The following is a 22,736-nucleotide window of genomic DNA, read 5'->3' as shown; positions in this document are numbered from 1 at the left end:
AGCTCCATTACTTTCAAAGCCCACCAGTCCTTGTGATTCTCTAAAAGAGCTTCTCACAGTTGGGGAAGAGGAGGCAGAGCAGCCCTTGGCACATGTCAAGGTTGTTACTGTGCTCCACCTGGAGCTCAGCCACCCTGGGTTTTGCGTTCTCTTCCCTTTGGGGGATTTGCTGTCAGCTTAGGAAGAGCCTGGGGTCAGGAGTTCAAGGGTTGAGAAAGCTGAGAACCTCGGTGAACTCCTGGACCCAGGCTGCTATGATAGCAGGGACACCTTCCTTTCTCCCCATTTTACTTCACAGTGTCTTGGGTCCCTGAGATGGCACATGCTTGTTGACTGTGCTTTGAAAGGGACTTGAGGAATTTATGAAGCACTGTTAATTCCATATCTTGACACTAACTACTTTAAGTTTGGAATTGCTCCTTAAAACATGACTAAATGTCATTAGTTCTGTTGTGTTGTGGTTTTTTCACCCTTGGTGCCATTCTAGGATGAAAATGGGACATGATCCCCAGGAGGACGGGAATAATCCCATGGGGCCTCACAAATTGGGCTCACTGCATGATTGCTGGATGCATGAATGGATGATTATGAAGTCTAGCATCCAGCATTCACATGAGGTTACCAAAAAAACTTGAGTGTCTTAAAATTTTTGGAAATGGAAATTTGAGGGGCTCACCTGTTCTTTCCCAGTACTACTTGGAGCAGGTGCTATTGGGGACAACAGGGTCTTGCTGTACAATGAGAGGTGCAGTATAAAATATAAGACATGCTGATTCAGGAATTAATTTGCCTGTTTTTATACCAATGTGAGAGGCAGGCTAGCTGTCACTTTTGGTTACGCACTTAGTGGCAAAGTGACAACCACACAAATACGGGGGGGGGGGGGAATCTCATTGCTCACAATTGAATTAGTTTTCAGGGTGTACTCTACCTTGGCTGGGTCTCCTGGACTTGAGGATTTTATTTCCAATTGCCCCCTACTTACTTAGAGATGCTAGTGATGTAGTTGGCAGTGCAGCAATCATGTGCTGTCTGTCCCTTCCCAGAACTTCAGAGGAAATCTGAAGTTGTAACAAGGGGGTGGAATGCCTGGGGAGGGCTATGTTTGCTCTCCTGGTTGGAGGTAGGAGGTATTATGCTGGCCTGAGAGGGATCCTCCTGTAGTGCACAGGGCCAATGTCTGCAGGATGTCCCTCTGGGATAACTGCTTTCCTTCGTCTCTTCTAGTGCAGTCTTGATTCATTCCATGTTCCAAGATGTTGCTCAACAGCGATTAGATAGTGACTTACACATTACTAGCCTTTAGCCCAAGGGGATCTTGGGGGCAATATTCCCTGTTGCCCTGTCTTGCTCTGGACAGGCGGGCAGTTGGGTTGAAGGTGATGGGGGGAGCAGTCTGCATGTATCCATGAGATGAAGATGAGGGTACTTTTACATAACCGTCTTGACTCACAAAATTGAATAAATTTTATCTATCTGAAAGTTGAAAATGATTGACTTGTAGTTAACTGTGATGAGAAAGTGGAAACTTAATTCTTGAATGAAGCCATGCTATGGGAATGTGCCTTTTGATTGGAATTGGTTGGAAGATTAGGAAAAGTCTCAGTAACTAGTATAGACAAAAAGTCTGATATGGGCTATGCAGTTTACTAGAGATAGGCATGGCAAATACAGTAAGGGTAAGATTCAGAAATACAAGACTCATTCTTGGAATAATTAAAAAGTAGGTTAAAGACATAGATCTTATTTTCTTTGTGGAGTTTGATCAAATGCTAACCTATAGTTACAATAAAAATTAGTTAAGAGTCAGAAAATATATTCAGTTTTTTTAAATTTGTGGTGCTGGGGGTTGAACTTGGGGCCTCAAACATGCCAGGCAGATGCTGTACCACTGAACCACATCCCTAGCCCAGTACTTGTATTCTGAAGGCTGTCTTCTCTCTGGTCTGTGTATAAGCCATGAATACCTATCACTTTTAGGGCTGTGAGTAGTTTCTTCTCCTTTCTAGAATATGAAGATGTGAGGATTTCTTTCTCTTACTGATACTCATGTTGATAGACTCCTTTCTCTGTTTAATTCACGGTGTTCCTTAGTCAAAAATCTGCTGTTTGTTTGGGCCTGTCTTGCTCTGTCCTGTTTCATCATCTGTTGCTTCACTGATACTGCATTGTTTGGGTTACTGTAGCTTTTTAGTACAGTTCAAGTTGGGTTGTGTGATTGCTCCTACTGTAGTCTTCCTCTGTCCTACTGTAGTTGTCAATGAATTTATATATATTTGTCAATGGACCTTTAATTATGTGGTACTGAGAATTGAACCCAGGGCCTCCTGTGTGCCAGGCAAGTGCTCCACCATGGAGCCACAACCCCAGCCCCTGTATCAAGCAGTTTGGGGCTCTTCTAGTTCCTTTGCCTTTTCATTTATGTTTAAGAAATAGCTTGTCTCTATTGACAAAAAAATCCTGCTGGAAGTTTTATTGCAGTTGTTTAAATCTGTAAATGAATTTGGAAAACTTTACATCTATGTTGAATTGTCTTTCTATTCCTGTGCACAGTGTGTCTCACATCTTTCATAAGCATTTTATATTTGCTACCATATAGATCATTTGCATATTAGATTTGTACTGAAAAAATTTTTGTCTAGCTATTTTAAATGACAGTCCTTAAAATTTGATTCTAAATAATCATTGCTGGTCTGCAGAAATGTGATTTGACTTCATATGCTGCAACCTAGATAAACTCATTTATTGGATCCCAAGATTTTTGTAGATTCCTTGGGACCCTTTATGTAAGGTTTAGGTGTGAAGGTATGACTTTCTTCTTTTTGATACTGGGGATTGAATCGAGGGGTATTTAGCTACATCCCCAGCCCCCCACCCCCGCCCTTTTTTTTATTTAGAAATGGTGTCTTGCTAAGTTGCCAAGGCTGACTTTGAACTCTGAGTCCTCCTGCCTTAGCCTTAAGAGCTGCTGGGATTACAGGCACGTGCCACCACACCCACTAGGTGTGACTTATTCTCCCCATTTTAACTTTTTTTTTTAAAACTCATCTCCTTTTATTTGCCTTTGATGTATTTTATCATTTGAGTCAGTATTCATGAATTCGTGATCTTTTTTACCATGCAGATAAAAACCTTTCATGCTGTATACTTGTCCAATTTGGTGGCTTCCAAACTTTGATATTTTTCTTCTCCTGACAATATTTTTTACTTTGAGAGTTTATGGTGGTTTTCTATAGTTAAATCTCATTTTGGCTAATAATTAAGACTAACATTCATGTTTGTTTCCTGCATTTGCTTCAAAATATTCTTCTATGCCTTGACCAATCAATAATAGAGCTTATTAGGAGCATGGTTGATGTGTCAAAGTCTTAATGTTGTCAAATTATTAATAATGTCAAATTATTTTTTAATATTTATTTTTTAGGTGTAGACGGACACAACACAATGCTTTTATTTTTATGTGGTGCTGAGGATTGAACCCGGGTCCTGCCCGTGCTAGGCGAGTGCTATACCACTGAGCCACAATCCCAGCCCCATGATATCAAATTATTGGTGTTAAATTATTGTCAAATTATCAATTTCAAATTAATATGGATATCTGATTTGGGAATTTGAATACCAGAGGCCTTGAGGATGTGGAGGTTTTGTATTTTGTATTTTAATACAGATGAGTACCAGCTTCAGTGCCTGAAGTGCAGTGGGCATTTAATAAAAGTTCTCGAGTGAATGAATACTGTGTATTATAGGGTGCCGTGCTCAGGTATTGAATTAAATATAATTTAGCTTGCGCTTCTTTCTAATGGACCCTTTACTTACGTGAACTGGTTTGTTATGCAAGTAGCTTTGCAACATGAGCACATCTTTAGCTTTTTTACACTGTTGTTTAGGCTTTGACTACTAATTTTCATTTAATTTTCTAATTGTGATCTCGTCTTCCCTCTACAGCTGGCCTACATGGTCAGATACATCCTACTGAGCCAACATGTGAATGTTACCTTTAAGCACACTAGTGCTCATGGATAGCAGAGATTGTTGATTATATTAAGGCTCAACAGTGAGGCAGAGATTCATGCTTGAGACTCCTACTTCAATGATACACCAGTAAGCATCATAATGTATACATTGTCATAATATTTGCCTTCTGAATGCAGCCTGTTAATCACTGCCACCTGATAGACTGGGAGAATTTTTGGAAAAGATGTTTCCACAAGTTGAAGTTGATACTGTCATGGTTATTATTCAATTAGGTAGTGAATTCATCAAGATTTCTATCAAGTGTGTTTTATACCAGGAACTGTCCATCTGTTTTATTCCCAACGCTTAGTTATTTTGGGCCTTGCCAGTGCCTTTGTGTACAGGAAACCTCAGTATTTGCTGGAGGAATTCCTGCAGCTCACTGGTCTCACAAAAATAGTAGCAATTATATGAAATTATCTATAATAAGTTTATTATATACCTCTTCTGGTGTGCTACTGCTGTCCCTTTCCAAGCTTCTTAAATTAACTACAAGCTCTTTCAGGACTGAGCAAAAGCAGAATTTTCAGAAACACAATTTGAAGGATGGTTAAAAATCTTAACATTCTTTTTTATCTTAGAACCTGTGAGAGGGAGATAATATGCAGTCAGTCTTATCTTTCTAATAGGATCTTTGTCTCCATTTAAATTTCTTGTCACTTGCCTATATGAGGTAATTTAAGAAAATCATTGGAATCATTAACTTCAACATTACTTATTTCTACTTTAAAATGCTTCAGAAGGTAGAATTGCTATTGAATCTCTTCAGCAAACATTTAGTAATAGGAATTATGTATGTTATGTTCAGAGTATTGTTACTCTATCAATTGCCTGGCACATCAAAAGTATTAATATTCAAATGCATTAATAGAAAAGTTCAGAATCGTTTCCATGGCATTTGGAAATTGTCAAGTGTGAACACAGGGACGTTTCTCAAAAAAGGACCAATTGATAGTTTTATTTTTGCTTTGGTAGTAGAAGTCTTATTTCCTTGGCATACTTGGATTTCCTGAAGGCCAGAGAGAGGAGTGATCTTCTGCTAACATCTGATCTGTGAAGAAGAGTGCCATGATGGCTGTGTGCTTCAAGGGGAAGAAATGAGTGACGGCTTGTCCTGTGTCTCCTTGCTCTGCTGTTTCCTTGGCTACCTCGGAGGTCCTACTCTTACCCAGGAACCTGATACATGGGAAGTGGTTTGTGAGGGGACATTAGTGCATGTGACCCATGGTGTCACCAGCATGTAGAGAAGCAAGCCCAGCTTAATATAGATCTGTATGTGGTCAGCAGTTGTTCAGTTTCATTCCCTGGGCCTAAACTTGATCTCATGGCCCTGTTTGCCCTAGGAGGCTAGGGCCCCCTCCATTCCTTCCAATCATGACAGGTGGGGCTCCTTGAAGTACACCTCCTATGTCAGCTTGAGAAGTCACCATGTCAGTGCTTTCAGATAACTTCAGCAGTTGAAGAATGGTACCTGGACCTTCCAAATGTCCTGCAGAAATGTCATGTAAAGCTCAGTGATTCACAGAGGAAGGCAGATGTGTGAATGCCCTGAGGGGGCGGGATTGGTGCCTACAGCCTCTGTGTGTGAGCATCAGGAGCAGCCTCAGTAGGATCGGCTGCAGCAGTTCCGAGGAGCTGTCTATTTTCAGTGAGTGCAGTTAAAAGAAACCAAAGTCGAGTAGAAACTGCCTAGAGGAAACAATGATTAAAGTTTTCAAAATTGGTGTCGTATGGGAAAACGTAATACAGAATAATCCCAGGGCAGAGGACATCGCTTTCAATAGTCAGTGGTTCTTTGTGGCATAAACATTAAGAAAAGCGTGCAAATGAGGAACACAGTAGAGAGAGAGGCCAGCTTTCAGACAGTTCTCCAGTTTTGTTTTTGAACTATTTTAGAGAGCTTTTCTGTCCCTGTAACCACAATACTTCACAGAAACAATTTGGGAAAAGTTTATCTGGGGCTCACTGTTTCAGAGGTCTCAGTCCATCGATGGCTACTCCATCACCCTGGGTTGAAGCTGAGGCAACCCATTCAAGCAGGAAAGCTGCTCAGCTGTGGCAGGTTCAGGAAGCTGAGGAGGGGTGTGGGAGGTGCACTTTTCAGAGCAAGTCCCAGGGGTCCATCTATTCTACCCACACTCTACCGGCTCTGTGACCGCTGGGTAGAGAGTTCTTTCAAACCAGGATGGAATGTTGAGGTCACAGTTCAGTCCAATCATGTTGTCTGAGTATTCCTACATGATCACGGGAACTTCGGGGACACAACATTCTAAACCATAACAAGCCATCAGCTGATAGGATTATAGATTGCTTAGCTTGGTTGCACAGCAGAAATCTTGGGGTTAGGCTGCCACTGAGGGAAGACTGAGGCCTTGGCATATCCTGAACCCAGTAGAAGCTGAGGGAAGAAGAAATGCTCAGGGTAGAGATGGGGAGGGGTGAGATCTGTAAATCTTGAGATGTATTGATTTTTGTCACCAGGGAATTTTATTTAGTTGATACAAAATAGTCAGAAATTGAGTTTCAAATAAAGTGCAAGTCAGCAGTCATCCGTGGATAGGAAGTGCATTTCTGACAAGCCTGCTGGGGATGGCGTCCTGGGAACAGGTAGAAATGAGAGGACAGTGGGTGGCCTACATCCTGCAGTAGACACACAGTCCAGGCCTGGTTGTACTGTCCTGGTGAGGGAGTTGATGGGGGCTGGGAGGGAGAAGTGAGGTGGTTTTACTTTCCACCTTCGCATGTAACATTGCCTCAAGAAATCCTGTCCGTAGTTGGGCGCAGTGGCGAATGCCTGGAACCCCACTGGCTCGGCAGGCTGAGGCAGAAGGATCGTGAGTTTCAAAGCCAGCCTCGGCAAAAGCAAGGCACCAAAAAACTTGGTGAGACCCTGTCTCTAAATAAAACACAAAATAGGGCTGGGGATGTGGCTCAGTGGTCGAGTGTCCCTGAGTTCAATCCCCAGTACCTGTCGCCATCCCAAGCAAAAGGGGAAAAAAAAAAAATCTCATCGGTGCTTCGTGTCTGGACTGCTCAAGTGTGTCCCCCTAGGCAGCTTCTTGGGATTCTAAGTGTGAAACATGAGAGGAACAGTGAATGCCTGCTGGGCCACAAATTGGGCTTACCTGGATGCAGGTAAGTGACAGTGCAGGAGGGTTCTACCTGCTAGGTGATGCTCAGTGAGGATAAACATTTGGGAGAGACGGTCGAGCCCTTTGCTGCAGCAGGAGTGGGTCCCCTGCCTCCCTGTGCAGGGGGCTTTCCCTGATGCCCATGATCTGTATCCTGAAGTCAGAAGAGGAGCAGCTGCCACAGTGGGACGGCAGATCTTTCCCCTTAGTGGAAGATTAATTTATTTGGGGGCATGGGAGGCTCCCCACCACCACCAAAAAACAGACCAGTAGTTAAAAATAGTTTTTAGTGGGGGAGAGAAGGGCTCCTGCTTTCTACTCCTCCAGTTCTGCCCTTACATTCATTGTACTAGAAAGGTCTTTTTTTTTTAATAATGAAAAAATATGTATGTAAATATTTTCTCACAATCTGGTTGATCCAACTAGTGATATGGTCTAAATGTAAGAAAAATGAACCTATGTATTCATGTGAAAAACCGACTTGCAATGTAAAAGTACTTTCAAATCTCAGTCAAGCACCTTGTTGGTGCTCCAGAGAAATGACTTCTGCCCGTCCTCTGCCTCAGAGGGAGTTGAGAATTGAGTTTGTAAAGATCAGAATTCACTCTGTTGAGTGGATCCTTCCCAGGTCTTCACCAGGATAAGATACAACCATGTCCCCCAGATGCTCATCTGCTTGTGAGCTCTGTGCCCTGATGTGGGAGGGAGGCTGGGCAGGGGAGGTCCCACAGGCAGGATGCTGAGCGGGCAGCCTCATTTTGACCGCCACCGCCTGCCCATCCACACTGGCGTCACCTCCTGGTGCCCTGCTCTGGGGCTCCCAGGGCTCAAGCTGGACAGGCCACCTTCACCACTCAGGCCGGCAGGGGGAATGTTCTATCCCCACAGACAGGGCCTGGTTCATGATGAGCAGGTCTGTGACTGAGGAGCACATGGGAAGCTCTGGCTGCCTGGGCCCAGGGGACAGGAGTCTGTAATCTTGAGTGCTGGAAAGTTAGCAAGGCCCCACTTTGTGGACCCGAGAGTCCCCAGCTCACTGTGGACATTCAAAACTCCACACTCAGAAAACTTGTTATATTTTCTGCTTATTTAGGCTATATTAAAATTTTCCCATTTCCTGCAGCTGTTGTCTTCTATTTTCTTCCCCATTCTCTGAGGAACCTGAGGGAATCCCCGCTGTAAACAGTTTCATTTGGCCTCTTGCAGTCTGTGGCCGTTTCCCTCCTCATGCTGCTCCTAGCCCGTCTTAGCAGTGGCCTCTGGACTGGGCTGTTCTCCCTCCCTCCCTGACCCCTCTGTGCCTCTCCACACCTCACCTTCTGGTAGCCCTGGGCCAGCTTTCCCTGTCTGGTCCCCTCTGCCCACCTGCTTTCAGTGCAGGGCATAGGGAGACCACAGACCTGGGTGTGGCCCTCTCATTGTGCAGATGGGGAAACTGAGAGCCAGGAAGGCTGTGATCTGACCAGACCAAAAGGCTTAGTACGTGGTCACCCTGGGACCTGACTCAAGTTGGGAGAAAATTCCGAAGACTTGGAACAGGTGCAAAGTTCCTACATTTGAAACCAAAAGCATGGTTCAAAAAAAAAAAGTTCACAAATTGGACTTCATCAAAATTAACTTTTGCTCACTGAAAGAAGATGAAAAAGGAACTGAAGACTGGAAAAAGATATTTGCAGCCCATAAAATTGACAAAACATTTGTATCTGCAAAATACCAAGAACACTGGGGCTGGAGATGTGGCTCAGTAGTGGAGTACTTGTCTAGCTTGTGCAAGGCCTGGCATTCACTCACTTGTCTGCAAAACACTCTGAAAACAGAAAAGTTACTAAGAACCCAACTAGAAAACGGGCAACAAATATGTCCAGATATTTCATGAAAAAGGATATGCAGATGGAGAATAACTGATAGTTTGGCATCTTCAGGCATCAGAAGAATATCAAAGTCATAGACACAGAGCCGCAAGAGATGCCAATGAGGAAGGGCTGGGCTGACCTGTCCTGTTCTCCACATGGGTTTCTGAATGTCTAGCTAGAAATACTGAAGGATGCTTTTCATCACCCCTGCCTTCCCGCTCCAAAACAGCCCAATATGCAATAAAACTAAGTCACTGGTGAGATGGGAGGTCTTCATACTGGAAACCTACATCTTGAGCAATGGAAGTAGCTTTATTTTATACTTGGTCTTAACATCTATCTTCCTACAGAGCGGAAATTTTTTTTCTTTTTGATTAAAGGGAAGATACTTAAATTCCTGAAAGTACTGAGGCAGCTGCTCATTTACAAAAATATTAGCAAGTTGTTACAGCAATTTTTCTTGAAACCAGCATTTTAAAATCTGGACTGACTAGGAGGGCCACTGGGGTGTCACACAGGGGTCTTATGTGGACCCTCTCGTACTAATCTCATCAAGGACCTACATGGTTGGTGTTGATGCAGTAGGGTAGGAAATCACCTCAACCCCAGTGCATGGGACAGCATTTATGATGCATTGTAACAAGACTTTGAAACTTTGAGTGGTGGTGCTGGAATTTCTATCTTTAAGCTCTTGAGGGACTTTCGGTACTAAGATTTAATTGCCTTGAACAGCAGAAGGTTATTTTCGAGTCTGCTGCACACTCGTGAACTTCTGCGGGTGTTTTTCTCTTGTTCTTATTCTTTTGTTTTAGAATAGAAACCAAGCAGGCTATTTTCTTTGCTCCCTCTTACCATTGGAGTTCTTGACATCCTGAAGAGAGAAACTATGGGGGTTGTATAAAAATACAGAAGAGCAGAACAATAAAACTGCAAATGGTCTGGGACCTGACTGGCTGAAGATTTTCAGAGTAGCACACTTAAAATACATATTTCCATTCTGTCTATACCATTAACTAAAGGTTTCAAGGAATCTTATGACCATTAATGTACACTTAAAAATCCCTGATTATGTTGTTCTGTAGTTTAATTTTTCTACTTCCTGCCAAGTATTTGAATAAGCTTTGATGATTTTTGTAATCTCAGTGTAGGTGTTGAGTGTGTCCTGATTGCCTTTTTAAAATCCCTCTATGGAATGTGAATTTGTACATTTTACCTTTAGAGTGAGGCATGAGCCTGGGTGATAATCACAGGGGTATGGATAATAAAGACAACATGGTGAAGTGTGAATTGCTCTGAGGCTGCAGGGTTTGTGGCCTGGGAGGAGTGTGTTGATCCTAAAAGCAGTGAGAAGCACTGGATGTGTCTTAAATGGCCACACCTACATGGCCATGTGCCTGTTTTGCAAGTGATTGGGCTGGCAGTAGGAAAGTACAGTGGTCATCGTCATGCCCTGTAGCTGTTGTGCGGGGCAGGGAACTGGTGGTAAAAGAGGTATCTAAGAAAAATAAATGCATTCTTTCCTTTGCAGTGCTAGGGATTGAACCAGGTCCTTGATCATGCTGGGCAGGAGATCTACCACTGAGAGCACCCTGTCCTACAAAGTGTTCTGAAGGGATCAAGATTCTGATTTTGATCAAGATCTCTAATGCTTTTCTTTTCTTTGGTCTTGCCAGCCCTGAAGGAGCCTCTCCTATAGTCCCTTCTAGTGGTGTGATGCTCACCAAGTACCTGCTACTGTACCTCATAGTTCTATTTTCATACCTCTTATCCAGTGGGAAAGTCATGAGTTTGAACATCTTAACAGGTACTGGAGAAGTACTTGGGTTTTTCAAAACATTTTTTTTTTTTTATTCTGTGCTTTACTGAGATTTTTTTACATTCTGTTGTTTGCTTTTTTCAACTATAGGAGATGAATGGGTGGTGTTACCTGTACTTTATCAATGAGGAAATATGAGACAGATGGGTTACTTGACCAGTCCAGGACCCCTGTTAGAGGAGACTCTAGGTCTGTCTCACTCTCCTCTCCCTGGCAGGTGCATGGTGCATGCAAAAGCTGCCAGGGGCACCATACTTTGTTTTTAGAGAAAAGAAAACTTATCATAGGGCTAAAATCCCAGGCTCCTGCATCTGCAGGAGTGGGAGAATACCTCAAAGGTGTTCCCTAAGCCTTATAAAGCAGTTGACTGGGGAGAGCAGCATTAGGAAGGTTCCTTCCAGCCATGAAATTCCAAACATGGAAGTGACGGCTTTGTTATATAAAGCATTCGTTACAGCCTTAAATAATGAAACTAACTCCTGACACCAGGAATGGAAATGATCGCAGTCAGACTGGTCTGTTTACTCAGAACGAATCCCAGCCGAGGCAGTAGCTGTGTGGCACACAGGTCTTCTCCCTTGAGGACCATGTGGCTCTCCAGGGTTCCACACTGTGAGCCGGACATGCATGGGTTGGTTGGCCTTGCACAAATTACAGTCGAGTCCAAGTCTGACACCTCGGGCCTGAGGTTGGGTTGGAGAACTGAAGCTGAGAGGGCCTCTTGTCGTGTGCATTTGCTGGGCCAGCTTTCACTTCACTTTCCTGACACTGAACGATGGAATAAGTAAAAGGGATTCTTCCTTTTTTAGGGGACCAGGGGGAGGATGAGTTTCCCAAGTGTGGCTCAACCTTATCCTGAAGATTTTGCTTTACTCATTTTCAGTTTATGACCTGTCTATAAATCTCTTTTTTGTTACGAATATAAATCTCAATGTCTGTGCTGGAACTTGGGGCCTTCTGGAACTTCTTAGAGAATAATATAAGTAGAATGTTTGGGGAAGTAGTAAGTGCTTCATAAGATCGCTTCTATTTTTCCATCCCTGAAGTTGAAACTTCTGCACTGACTTTTCTGTTGTACCTTCTTATTCCTACTATGAGAAAGGAGTTAAATAAAAGGGTATCTTCAGTATTGAAGCATGGAAAATATGCTATTTGGAACTTGCTGTGGAAAATATTCAAGCAAATGATTCTGTGGTTCAAGTCTTTGACATTAGCAACTGCTTTTGAAGGAGCAAAAGTCTTGAAATACAAATTTAGATTTAGCTAATTTTTTCAGAACTGAAAAGTCTTTTTCTATTGATTGGAATTGACATTGAAAATATCCTTGAGTGATGTTCCTTGGGCTTCACTGTGAAAAGAACATCAATTGACCCTTAAACCTCAAGGTTTGCTGTGTGGAATAACAGATGTGAAACACAGCATTGCAGAAAAGCTTGAGGTGAACTCCCCTCTGGTTGCTTTTGTGCCTTTAGTTTATGTGGATTCATCCTGAAGACTGCACTTGGTACAGATCAGCTGTGCAGAGAGAAAGAGAAGCCCTGGTAGTTCAGCCTGAGCTGATGGAGAATTAAGAGGAGCCCAGGTGCTTGCAAAGCTCACTGTGTCTCTATAGTGTATACAGGGCATTGGTTGCCTTGCACAAGCCCTGGTCAGAAACCAAGGAACTGTCTGAAAGGCAGATATCTATGTAAAGTCGACCAGCTAGCTTTTGAGGAAGTCATCTATTCGTCCTGTCTTTCCTATCTGTCAATCATCTATTATCAACCCATTCTTTATCATGTATACCTATTATGCATTATCTATTGCCATGTATTTGTCATCTGTTATGTACTGTCATCTGGCTAGATACCTGTCATCTATTTTTTTTTTGTAGTACTGTGGGTTGAATCCAGGGGAGATCCAAGGGTTCCACCATTGTCTGTCACTTTTCAATAAAAGAATGAGTTTTCTCCTCTGCCCTTTCCCCTACATAGAACACCCAGCCTTCAACAGAACTGGGCAGGGTGTCCAGGGCAAGCATGCAGGAGCAGCACCAAATATACTGGCTTTGGCTAGAGTGGAACATTCTAGGTTTTAATGGAAAAGAGTTTTGAAGTTACATATTTTTTGCCTAACATCTGCATTCCTGGGCAGGAGAGAAGTACTACTGTGCCTTTGTGTCCTACCTGCAAAATTTGTTTTAAGGGATAAAACATTATTTAGGACATTTTGGGCAGGGGCTTTTCTGTAAAGCACCAAACTAGAGGGAGTTTGGGCTTTGTAGCTGACACCGGCCCATTTGCAGGTATTGCACTCTGCTGCCATAGCACAAGGGGACAGGCCAGAACCTGGACTTGGCCTGTGTGACTTAGTTTGCAGACTGATTTGGGTAAAGTGCATGGCATATGGAAGTCATTCTGAAGTTTCTCTCCTAACCTGCTCCTAAGTGGAGAGAGGAAGATTCCCGGGATTCTGTAATGTCTAGAAATCTTCTATATGCTGATCCCTCAGTGGGCACAAAGTATTGATCAAACCACATAAAATACTTGTCAATCATCTTTTTGTTTAGCCCTTTCTCAATCTGGGATTTCTACCTGAGTCTGAGGAGGGGAACCCGAGGACACAGGTTAGCCCCACTTGAGCATCTCCTGGGGAGTCCTGGGCTGCAGGGGAAATGTGCTTACTTTTCCTTAGGCTTAAATTCTTAGTAATCGGGCTTTCCAAAGTAAGACCTAATCCCAAGTTCGAAGTTAGTTTCCTTTGAAGTTGGCCTGTACTAAAATTTAGGAAGATCCCTTCTACTTGAATGTTCAACTGAGAAATTAATGAAATTTGAGCTGAAGCTTGGGTGCACATCAAAATGTGGTGTGAGACTGTGACTTACCAGGGCTTGGACTCGACTGTGGAATTGCTCAAAGCAGCTAGGAGATGAAGCCCCGGGGTCCTTGTTTCCTTACCTATTCCGGTCCTTCATTTTTATATGGGTGTTCCCTGTACCTGAGGAATCAACCCATGGTCTTGGTTGTTTCTAAATCCTGGGCAGGAGACAAAATGGATTAACCAGCATCACAAGTAACATGAAAACTAACCACTGGTGGCTCTATTTTCAGAGAGTGATTAGGGGAAAGAAGGGCAGTGAGTGTTCAGCTTCTGCAGAGGCTCAGGGCTGTTGCTTTCTCAGGGTTTCCCAAGGGGGCTGAGTACTGTTTTGCCATCTAAAGGTAAAGCAGCCTTATGAGCAGGAGTGGGTAGCCTCTTGTTGAGGGCCACAGCTGAGTCGGGTGGCACCCAGAACCTGCCATAATCAATTCCCCGAAAGTCAGATTCCTTCATTCTACATTCCAAGGTGTTGAACTGGAGCAGCCAGAGGTGGGGCTGGCCACCAATGGACCAGGTCCTTCTGATTGATGGGCCTGGACTCCCATGGAGACTTGATGGAACCTGTGGTTTTCAGGGGCTTTATTTCTTCTACAGACTGTTTTTGTCATATTTCTTAAAGCCCAGTCCCTGTACTTCCTGTGGTGTTACAGGTGTAGTCACCTGCAGAGAGAAACAGGGTAAAGTGGGAAAGTAAACCTTGCCACCGCCACTACTCTAACACAGCTAATTCCCGTCCCTTGTTTTACTCATAACTCAGAAATATTCCAGAGCATATAAATACATATGAGGCGATGGTGAGAGTGGGACATCGTTTTTAAAGATTCAATGGGGCACTTCCAAACCCAAACGACAGTCTTGGTGATGAAATGACTGCAGTGTAAAGTGCACCACAAACATGACAGCTGGCTTGATTAATTTTTGAACAAATCCCTTCATAATGTCTAGATAACATTCAACATTGTAAATGCTTAACAAAGGATTGCATATTGCTCATATTTCCGTTTCTTTCCGGTTTCAGGTTTAAGTACTGGCCCTGTGTTTTGCTGGGGATGTAGTGAACACGTACAGTGAGCTATGAGTTAGTCCTCCGGTGTACAGGGCCATGTCCTGTAGTTGGTGTACATTGCCAGAATGAGCAAAGTTACATCTGTGCATGGCATTGTAGTAACTATTTATTTGCCATGTTTTTATTGAAACCTAAAATTTTTACTCTTTAAAGAATGGTTTGATCAGAATATTAGAAAAAATGTAATAGATTCCAAAATGAAGGGCAAAAATCAGTGTTCAGTGTGCACTGGGGATTATAATTAGAAAAAAGCATCACATGTTTACAAAGGTGGTTTTTGTTCCATATACTCAGTGGCTTATCAGCTGGGAAAATTTTAACACAGTATTGACCTCGCTGTCTTCTTTATGCAAATCTTCAGCTTTAACGTGTGGCATTATTTGAACAATCTGCACCTTTCTCGTATATTCTGAATTTTGTTAGGCCCCATGTTCTTTTTTTAATCTAAAGCTTCCTTTCATACTATTTATTTTTCAAAAATACCGTGGCAGTTAAAGTCCTTGTGACTGACACGCCTGATTGGAAATAAATCTTATTAGTGGAGGGAGATGATGATTAGCAATGGTGTTGGCTGGCTATTACCAGCCCAGACCATTGCTGTCCACTGTTGATTGAGTTCATGAGGGTTTGTGCAAATAGGGTGGACTTCTGCACTTGCTCATGAGATTGCAGATTTAATTCTGGACTCTCGGAGCTGAAATCAAGCCAGGAGGAGCCGTGGCAAGTGTATGTTGAGCCAATGAGTTTTATGTAACAGGAGAGCTGTGTGTGGTTTTTTTTTTTTTTTTTTTTTTTTTTTAAGGGCAGGGGGGAGAAGTCAAGGTGAATGACATCAGAGTTTCCTTTTTTAAATTCTAATTGTAAGGCAAATGAGAGTTATAACTGGGAATATTAGACTTCACAAATGAACAACTGTATTCATTGAAACTGTTCTTTTTCCTTCTCTTTCAGGTGACATCACACAAAAGGGATATGAAAAGAAGAGGTCAAAATTAATTGGCGCCTACCTTCCTCAGCCTCCGAGTACGTAACCCTTCATTAAGTAGCATAAATACATTATTTAGTATTTAAAGTTAGCTGCAACATGCAAGATGAAAAGTAAATCCATCCTTAGTTCCAAATCTGCATGAAGGTCGTTCATTTGATATGAGCACTGGCCACATCCAACTCCTTGTGTAATTACTCATATGGATATAGAAGGCACGTAGGGTTTTTCTATAAGCGTGCCTAATAAATTTAATAGGTCTTTCCTCTGTAGATGGAGATCAATAATACATTATTTTGAAATACTGTAATCGTGAAAATGTAAGAGCAGTAGTGTTTTAACCGAAATTTTTGGTTTATGAGTTAATTATTCTTATTGATTGTTTGAATTAATACAGGATTTTTGTGGATATCATTAGGTGAGGAATCTAGGAAATGATATCCTGCCTAGAATTATGAAATTAAGGTTGCTTGTATTTTGAGATAGATTGTAAACTGTTACTGCTTCTTGAAGACTTCCAAGTCTGTTGCCTTCTGGCATTTTTAAGTGTGTGGATCTGAGAACCTCTTTGCATTTGAGCTGGCTTGTGGAAGTTGGAGGTAGAAGGAAACAGTGTTAGGCTGGAGTGTGAACACCTCAGTTCTGTGTAAGTTCAGTTCATTGTGAGATCCCTGGATATTCACTGGGCTTTAGGAAATGACTGAGAGCTAATGCAAGCAATTCTTTTCCCTCAAGGAAAAAGGATGAGAGCATGCGTTTTAAAGGTGAAAACAACTATTCAGTTTATACCATGGAAACAATTTTAAGAGGTCTAAGAATACCCATGTCCACACTTGCATGGACCTCAGGGCTGTTCTCTGCTGGCTCTACCTGGAGTGGTGGAGTTAGCATGGTAAGGAGAGTTCCAGAAGCCTTATGTTTAAAGTAACTTGTGTGTTGAGTTTCTGCTGTGCTTAGAGTTTTGTTTTGAAACTGTGTGTTTCCTCTCTGATTTTTGAGGAAGTGGATGGAGAAGCAGCCTGGTTCTGTGGCATTAGCTGAAGGACTGGGTTTTCTGTGGTCTGGTTCAGGAAGTAAAGGAGTATTATTATTATTTTAATCTGGGAGAAGCCTGTAGATGGCTGAGGCCCCTGGGCCAGAGCTTGGAGGGAGTGTTGGTGTCCTGGAGTTTTTTTTCCCTTTCCTCCTTAGGACTCCTTGCTGATGGCTGTCTTAAAGACCACGCCACTTGCCGATGTCTTTCTATGGGTATGTTACCCATCCTGGAGGAAGGCTGGTGGGCCTACTGTGGGCTTTGGACACAGCTGGATTTTGCTGCTTTGTCCTTCCAAACAAAAGTGAAACAGAAGCAGTTCCTCGCTTTGCCAGAGGACAGTTCTGGAGCCTGGCAGGTGCTGGGGCGCCCGCACCTGGCGGTCCCTTGGTGGTCTGTGTGCTGTTCTGCATGGGGTCGGCAGCTCTGCTCAGCGCTGTAACAAATTTAAAAAAAACTAAAGTCTGAATTAATTAGTTTTTTTTCAACTTGTTACAGCAGCGAATGGAGCTGCCGTGGTTCGGTGTAGACTGCAGCACAGTGAAGGCGCCACGAGGAGAACGTTCCGCCCCGCGCACATCGGTGTGTGCGACGTCCGAGAAGCCGCGGCCCGGGAGCGGGCGGCCAGCGCCGCGGGGAACCGGCCTCTGTTTTACTTTCGTTTCGGTGAGCGCTGCGATGCTGAGGGCAGAAACCCCAGCGCAGGGGCGCGTGGAAGGGTCCAGGGCCCCACGCCTGCGCCCTGGTGTAGGACAGGCCCAGGGCGCTCCTTCCCTGAGCGCCTCTGGAGGCCCTTTGCATTTTCTGCTCAAGGAGAGTGCCCCCTGTCTGCAGCCCTGGGCCTTAGTGGAGCACCGCACCCTGTACGCAGCACTCAGGGAGGATGCATGAAAAATTAGGAAATGCTTGAAAATGTTGGCTTTCTAGCTTTTGTCTCTTAGCCCAAAATCCAGGGAAGAATGAGGAAACCTTGGGCTCCAAGAGATGCTCCAAGGCAGCGACTTTGGGCTCTGTAACTACCATATTCCTATCTCTAAAGAACAAAATCATAGGTTTTTTAAATAGAAAAACCAGTAAATCTGAGTGTTCTTGGAGATAAGGATCCCCCAAAATGTCAATAATTTTGGTATTGCCTATAAGAAATTCTTGAGGCCTAAGTTGACGTAAATGCACTTAAAAAGAAAACATTCTTTTTTATTTGTAGTTGGACACAATAACTTTGTTATGTGATGCTGAGGATCTAACCCAGCTAGGCGAGCACTGTACTGCTGAGCCCCAGCCCTTTTAATAGGATAAAGTGTTGGTAGGTTGAAGTTTTAGATTGAGGTTCTGGGTTATACTTCAGTGGATTGCTTGAACATGTACAGATAGTAAGGAGACTGACATCACTATCATAGGTGGGCCTCCATTATCTGTATGAAAAATACCTTGTTTCAATTACTCCTAAGCATCTGTATAACTCCTATTAGAACCTCTGTTTTAACACCCCTTCTTATAATGTCAAATGAGGACATCCCAACTGTCTTGGCTTTGGCTTGACCTCCCAGTGACCTTGCTGACCCTTCAGTTCTCCTGGGGGACAGATGCAGGATTGATGAGTAGGGTACCCTGGATGTTCTGTGAGGTCTATTTCAAAATGTCTGATTAAAATGTGGTAAAAATAGAACTTGGTGTTGAGCTCTGGCCTTTCACTCCCATTCACAAAGAGAAGCCTTCTGTCCAGCCCTGCCCAGTTCAGCTCAGATGTCCTGTCTCAGGACAGAGGCTTGGATCCCAGCTACTCTGGAGTATTTACTGCTGCTTTTGAGAAGGTTGCCCTTGGGTGAGCAATTATTCCTCCTCCAGGACTTTGTTCCCTGGGAGCAGTAAAACCGATGTTTCTGAAGCAGAGAATTCTTTGGCCCTATTGGGGAAATAATTGTTTCTGTATAGGATCTGTATGAAAATTACCTTGTTTCAGTTACTCCTAAGCATCTGTATACCTCCTATAAGAACCTCTGTTTTAACACCCCTTCTTATACCTTTATGTGCCTCACATGTGCTAGGCAAACACTCTACCACTGAACTACAACCCCAGCCCCCTCCCATTTCTACTTACCAAAGAAAATATTACGATTTATTTAAAAAAGCATTTCAGGAATATTTCTTAAGATGTCCTTTGGGACACACAATTATGAACTATAACAGCATTCCCCCAAAATGGAGGGCTGGAGCAAGGCACTGCCAAGCATGGTCTTCTTCCAGGGAGACAGTTCCAGATGCAGCATTGTCTTCTGTGTTTCCTGCTGCTGTTCAGGGTGTGGGCTTAAGTGCTATTGGAGATCTGGTGGTGACACAGGTGCTGGAAAAGACTGTCCTGGGTGAGTGAAAGACTGAGTGCAGACCTAGATGTCACTGTGTGCTGGAAGCCATAAAGAAATTGAATTGTGTTATCAAGGAAAAGAGGGTTGGAAAGAAGAGTTTGGAAATCATTTCTAACATTTCTAAGATACTACTTAGGGAAATTTGCCCATTTGGTGCTTGCCCTGTTGGAGTTTGTCACTGCAGTGTCTTCAAAATCTTATCTTTTATCAGTCTCTAAATGCAATTAAACTTATAAAGGTAGAAAATGGAATCCACCATCTAGCAGCCTTCAGGATGTCTTAGTAACATAGTGTAGATGTGTATAATGAGTCCTCACTACTTTTAAGGGCACCCATCATGGTGATGGAAAGAAGTAAGATTTCAGTGTTACCATGATAATAGTAAGCTTTCCTTGCCCAAACGCAGTCCTCCTTTCTCTCAGTGTATCAGCTTGGTGGCATTCATTGCATGGCTGTCCGTGAAATGCGTCTCAGCATGGATCCATTTTTCTGTATCCAAGGTATTTCACCAAGTGCAGCCTGATGACTCTTCAACAGGTGGCTTCTTGCTTAGGTATAGAAAAAGGGAGCTTGAGGTCTTGGTGAATTTGGCTACTATGAGCCAGTCAGTCATTGTCTTGCTGTTTTCCTTTCAGCCTCCCTCAGCAGGTGCTGTGTGTTATTAGTCTGAGTTCCTATGTGTTTATCCTGGAGACCCCAGATAGCCCTCCTTGGAACTTGGGTTGCACTGTATTGGTCTCTGTATTGTGCATCCTGCCACCCTGCATTTTCTCAGCTTCTGCAGCATCTTCCCCAGATGAACACACTGCATCCCATGTTAGGAATTCTGAACATGCTTGTGCCCTTTGCCTGCACCCTGCTCAACTCAGATGTCACTTTCTCGAGGATTGTTCCCCTGGTCCCTCCTGTCAGGTCGATCGCAAATCCTAGTCTTCTCAGCATCCTACTTTTGAAATACTCCCCCAAATTGTAGTTGAATGATTCTTACTGAAATGTGTCATATTTGCCCCCACCCCTACCACAATAGGATATAAACTACTCAAGGGCCCCTACTTACCTCCACAGTCAATGTTCAGCAAGTATTAGGTGAATGAGATGGCCGGAGATGCCGTCTACTTCCCTTGCCAGTTGGCAGGTGCCTGCCGGCCAGTCATGTAATTTGCATGTGGTTGGAGGACAGTGGGTCAGCAGCTGGTTTCTCCAGACTCTTCAGGTAGCAGTTCTGCCCATTGCATCCATGTCATGTAGGACACAGACGGCAAGCCTGGCAGTATTTTCCTTGCACTTGACAAGAAGACATTCAGAGATTGGTCCAGCTGAGGTCAGTGCCCCAGGGTTCAGCACTCAGATGTGTTGCACCTTAAACCCCCTGCTTCAGATATCATCTGTGATGACAGTTGTAGTTTTATTTCGGATACAGAGAAATTTAAATGAAAACATTAACATTGACAGCAACAGGACTGTCAAAGGATAGTATGATTTTGGACCTCAGCACATTCTAAGTAGATGAATTGTATTTTGCCGATTTTTTTCAAACTGACTTGAGAACCCTTGTGATAAGCTGTTTTTTGGGAGTTCTGTGGCTGCAGTAACTCACCTTGGCCTCTTCTCCTAGGACATTATGAGGAAGCTGTTTGAAATGCAGTTGTCGCCTCTCTGGATAGTGAGAGAGGAAGTTCCCCAGTTAGCAGTGTTTAGCACTTGTGAATTTTGTGCTTTGGTCACATAAAAAGTTAAAAAAGAAATGCATTTGAGGATGTAATCCTCAGTAAAGTGCTGTTTATTCTCCCTAGAAAACAGAGCTGCCTGGGCTGGTCCTGTCATTGGCCTGTTTTGCTTTCCCTCTAGATGGCTACTGTGCTTGCCCAGTAGCAGGTACTGGGTGTCAAGCAATTGGATTGGTGTTTTCATCCTCCCTGAAGAATTCCATGGTGTGTCTGAGATGCATCTTTTCCCCAGGCACGGAATCCATGTCTGTTGAGCCAGCTGACTTCCTCCTAAGCTGGGCCGAGAGATGCCCAAACCTGTGCCAGTCAAATTCCTCCCCTGAAGGGTCCAGCTGTGCCTGGGCCCATGGTAGATGGGGATGATGGAGGTACAAGGATAATCCCACACAGGGGATTGTGAGTCAAGTTGGTGTTGCCCCTCCGGCTTAGCATGGGTCCTTCCAGCTTGAAGGGTAGAGGAGATGAACTCGCATCAGCCGAGGGTATGTCACCCGTGTTCTGGGCCAGCTGTCCTTAGGATCAGTCTTGCAGTTTGCCACTGTACATTGTCTAAGACCTGTCCTGTCTCTCACAGCTGGTGGTCTGATCAGGTGAAATTTCTGGTGTTGCATTGAATGAATCGGGTTCCTTGTCACAGGTCTGAATAGTTAAGAGGAACCACAGCCAAGCCCACTGTTATGCCATGTTTCTGGAGTTGGAGCCCCATTGGGTTTGTCCACCTAACCATGAGGATGGTGCCAACCTCAGAACTGTCTGATAGGGGTTTGGGGGAAGGGGGAAAAAAAAAAACAACTGAGGCCTATGCAGAATCCTGGTGATGAGCTGAGCTTATCTGAGCATAGATCAAAGGCCAGGGTGGTGGAGTTGGACACAATGTCAAACCACTAAAAGTTTTAAATCTTTCCCATGAGTTCCTAATCAAGTTAAAATATTAGGAAAATGATTATTAATTAGACTTAGTTTTATGGCGAAGACCTATGTTTGTAAAAGACAAAAGTAACAGTGACAGTGTAAGAACTGGGTTTCTGTGGTTTGTGTAGACACTGCTTAGGATGAGATTCCACTCTTGTTTATGGTGTTCTCATCCACGTCAATGCAGAAGTAGTAAATTTATTACCCACATGTATGGCAATTACTACTTTCTGGTAAATTCCTTGACTGAACTTATTGTAGAAATAAGTGCTGTGATGTAAACCAGGAAGTATAGCTAGGTGCTAGAAGAGAAGGGACTCTATTCAGAAACTGTTTCTGGGCAGATATGAGCTATAGAAAAATCTGCAGCAATTTTGAAAATTATCTAAAGGGGGTTTCATGTGCACAGCAGCCTGTGATGTGTTTCTATGGAGCTCAGAGGATTTCCCCCCGCCCCCTGAACCCAAGCTTGCTCTCAATGCTGGGGAAGAGACGGGAATCCCTGGGGGGCCTCAGGAGCTGACTGTCCCTCCCAGATGATGTCTGCACCCTCCCTTCAGCATGCACGGAATGTATGGCTTAGAGGCACAGAGACTTGCCCAAGCTTAGGCAACTAGAGTAAGATCAGAATTTAGATCCAGATTGTCTTATGCTAAATCCCGTGTTGATTTTTAAAGGGTTTCTCCGTGCAACTTTCATGACTTCACTTAAATACACATTAAAAACCAAGATTTTAGTCTTTCTTACTGTCCAAATTTAGAATTTCTAATCCCCCATCCCTGCAATACGTTTACATCCAGCATAATCGAGGGTCACCAGTACTGCCCTGTTGACTTCTGATCTCAAGCATCGTTTTAGACTGATGGCTGTCCCACTTGTCCCCTAACATTAGGGCCAACAGGATCATCGTGTTCTTTCACCACAGTGTTAAGGAAATACTCATATGTGCCTCCCCAGGGTTTTAAGGTATGGCTGGA

The 22,736-nt window shown here is 43.5% G+C and overlaps 1 protein-coding gene across 7 annotated transcripts in view; it reads left to right on the top strand.

Moving 5' to 3' along the window:
* Positions 1-22,736, top strand: part of Dip2c (disco interacting protein 2 homolog C) — a 361,933-nt gene that overhangs the window by 178,666 nt on the left and 160,531 nt on the right. For 3 of the 7 annotated variants that reach the window (XM_078023124.1, XM_078023126.1, XM_078023127.1), the window contains exons 2-3: positions 15,691-15,762; positions 17,256-17,423. In XM_078023124.1, the coding sequence (XP_077879250.1) occupies positions 15,691-15,762; positions 17,256-17,423 (240 nt within the window). The remainder of the gene's footprint in view (positions 1-15,690; positions 15,763-17,255; positions 17,424-22,736) is intronic. The other 4 variants (XM_078023128.1, XM_078023129.1, XM_078023130.1 and 1 more) reach the window with 2 other exon arrangements.

This window comes from Ictidomys tridecemlineatus, chromosome 10, assembly GCF_052094955.1.
Source record: "Ictidomys tridecemlineatus isolate mIctTri1 chromosome 10, mIctTri1.hap1, whole genome shotgun sequence".
NCBI classification, from domain to species: domain Eukaryota; kingdom Metazoa; phylum Chordata; class Mammalia; order Rodentia; family Sciuridae; genus Ictidomys; species Ictidomys tridecemlineatus.
Note: the sequence above shows the minus strand (reverse complement) of the source record. Positions and strands in the feature narration are given on the sequence as shown.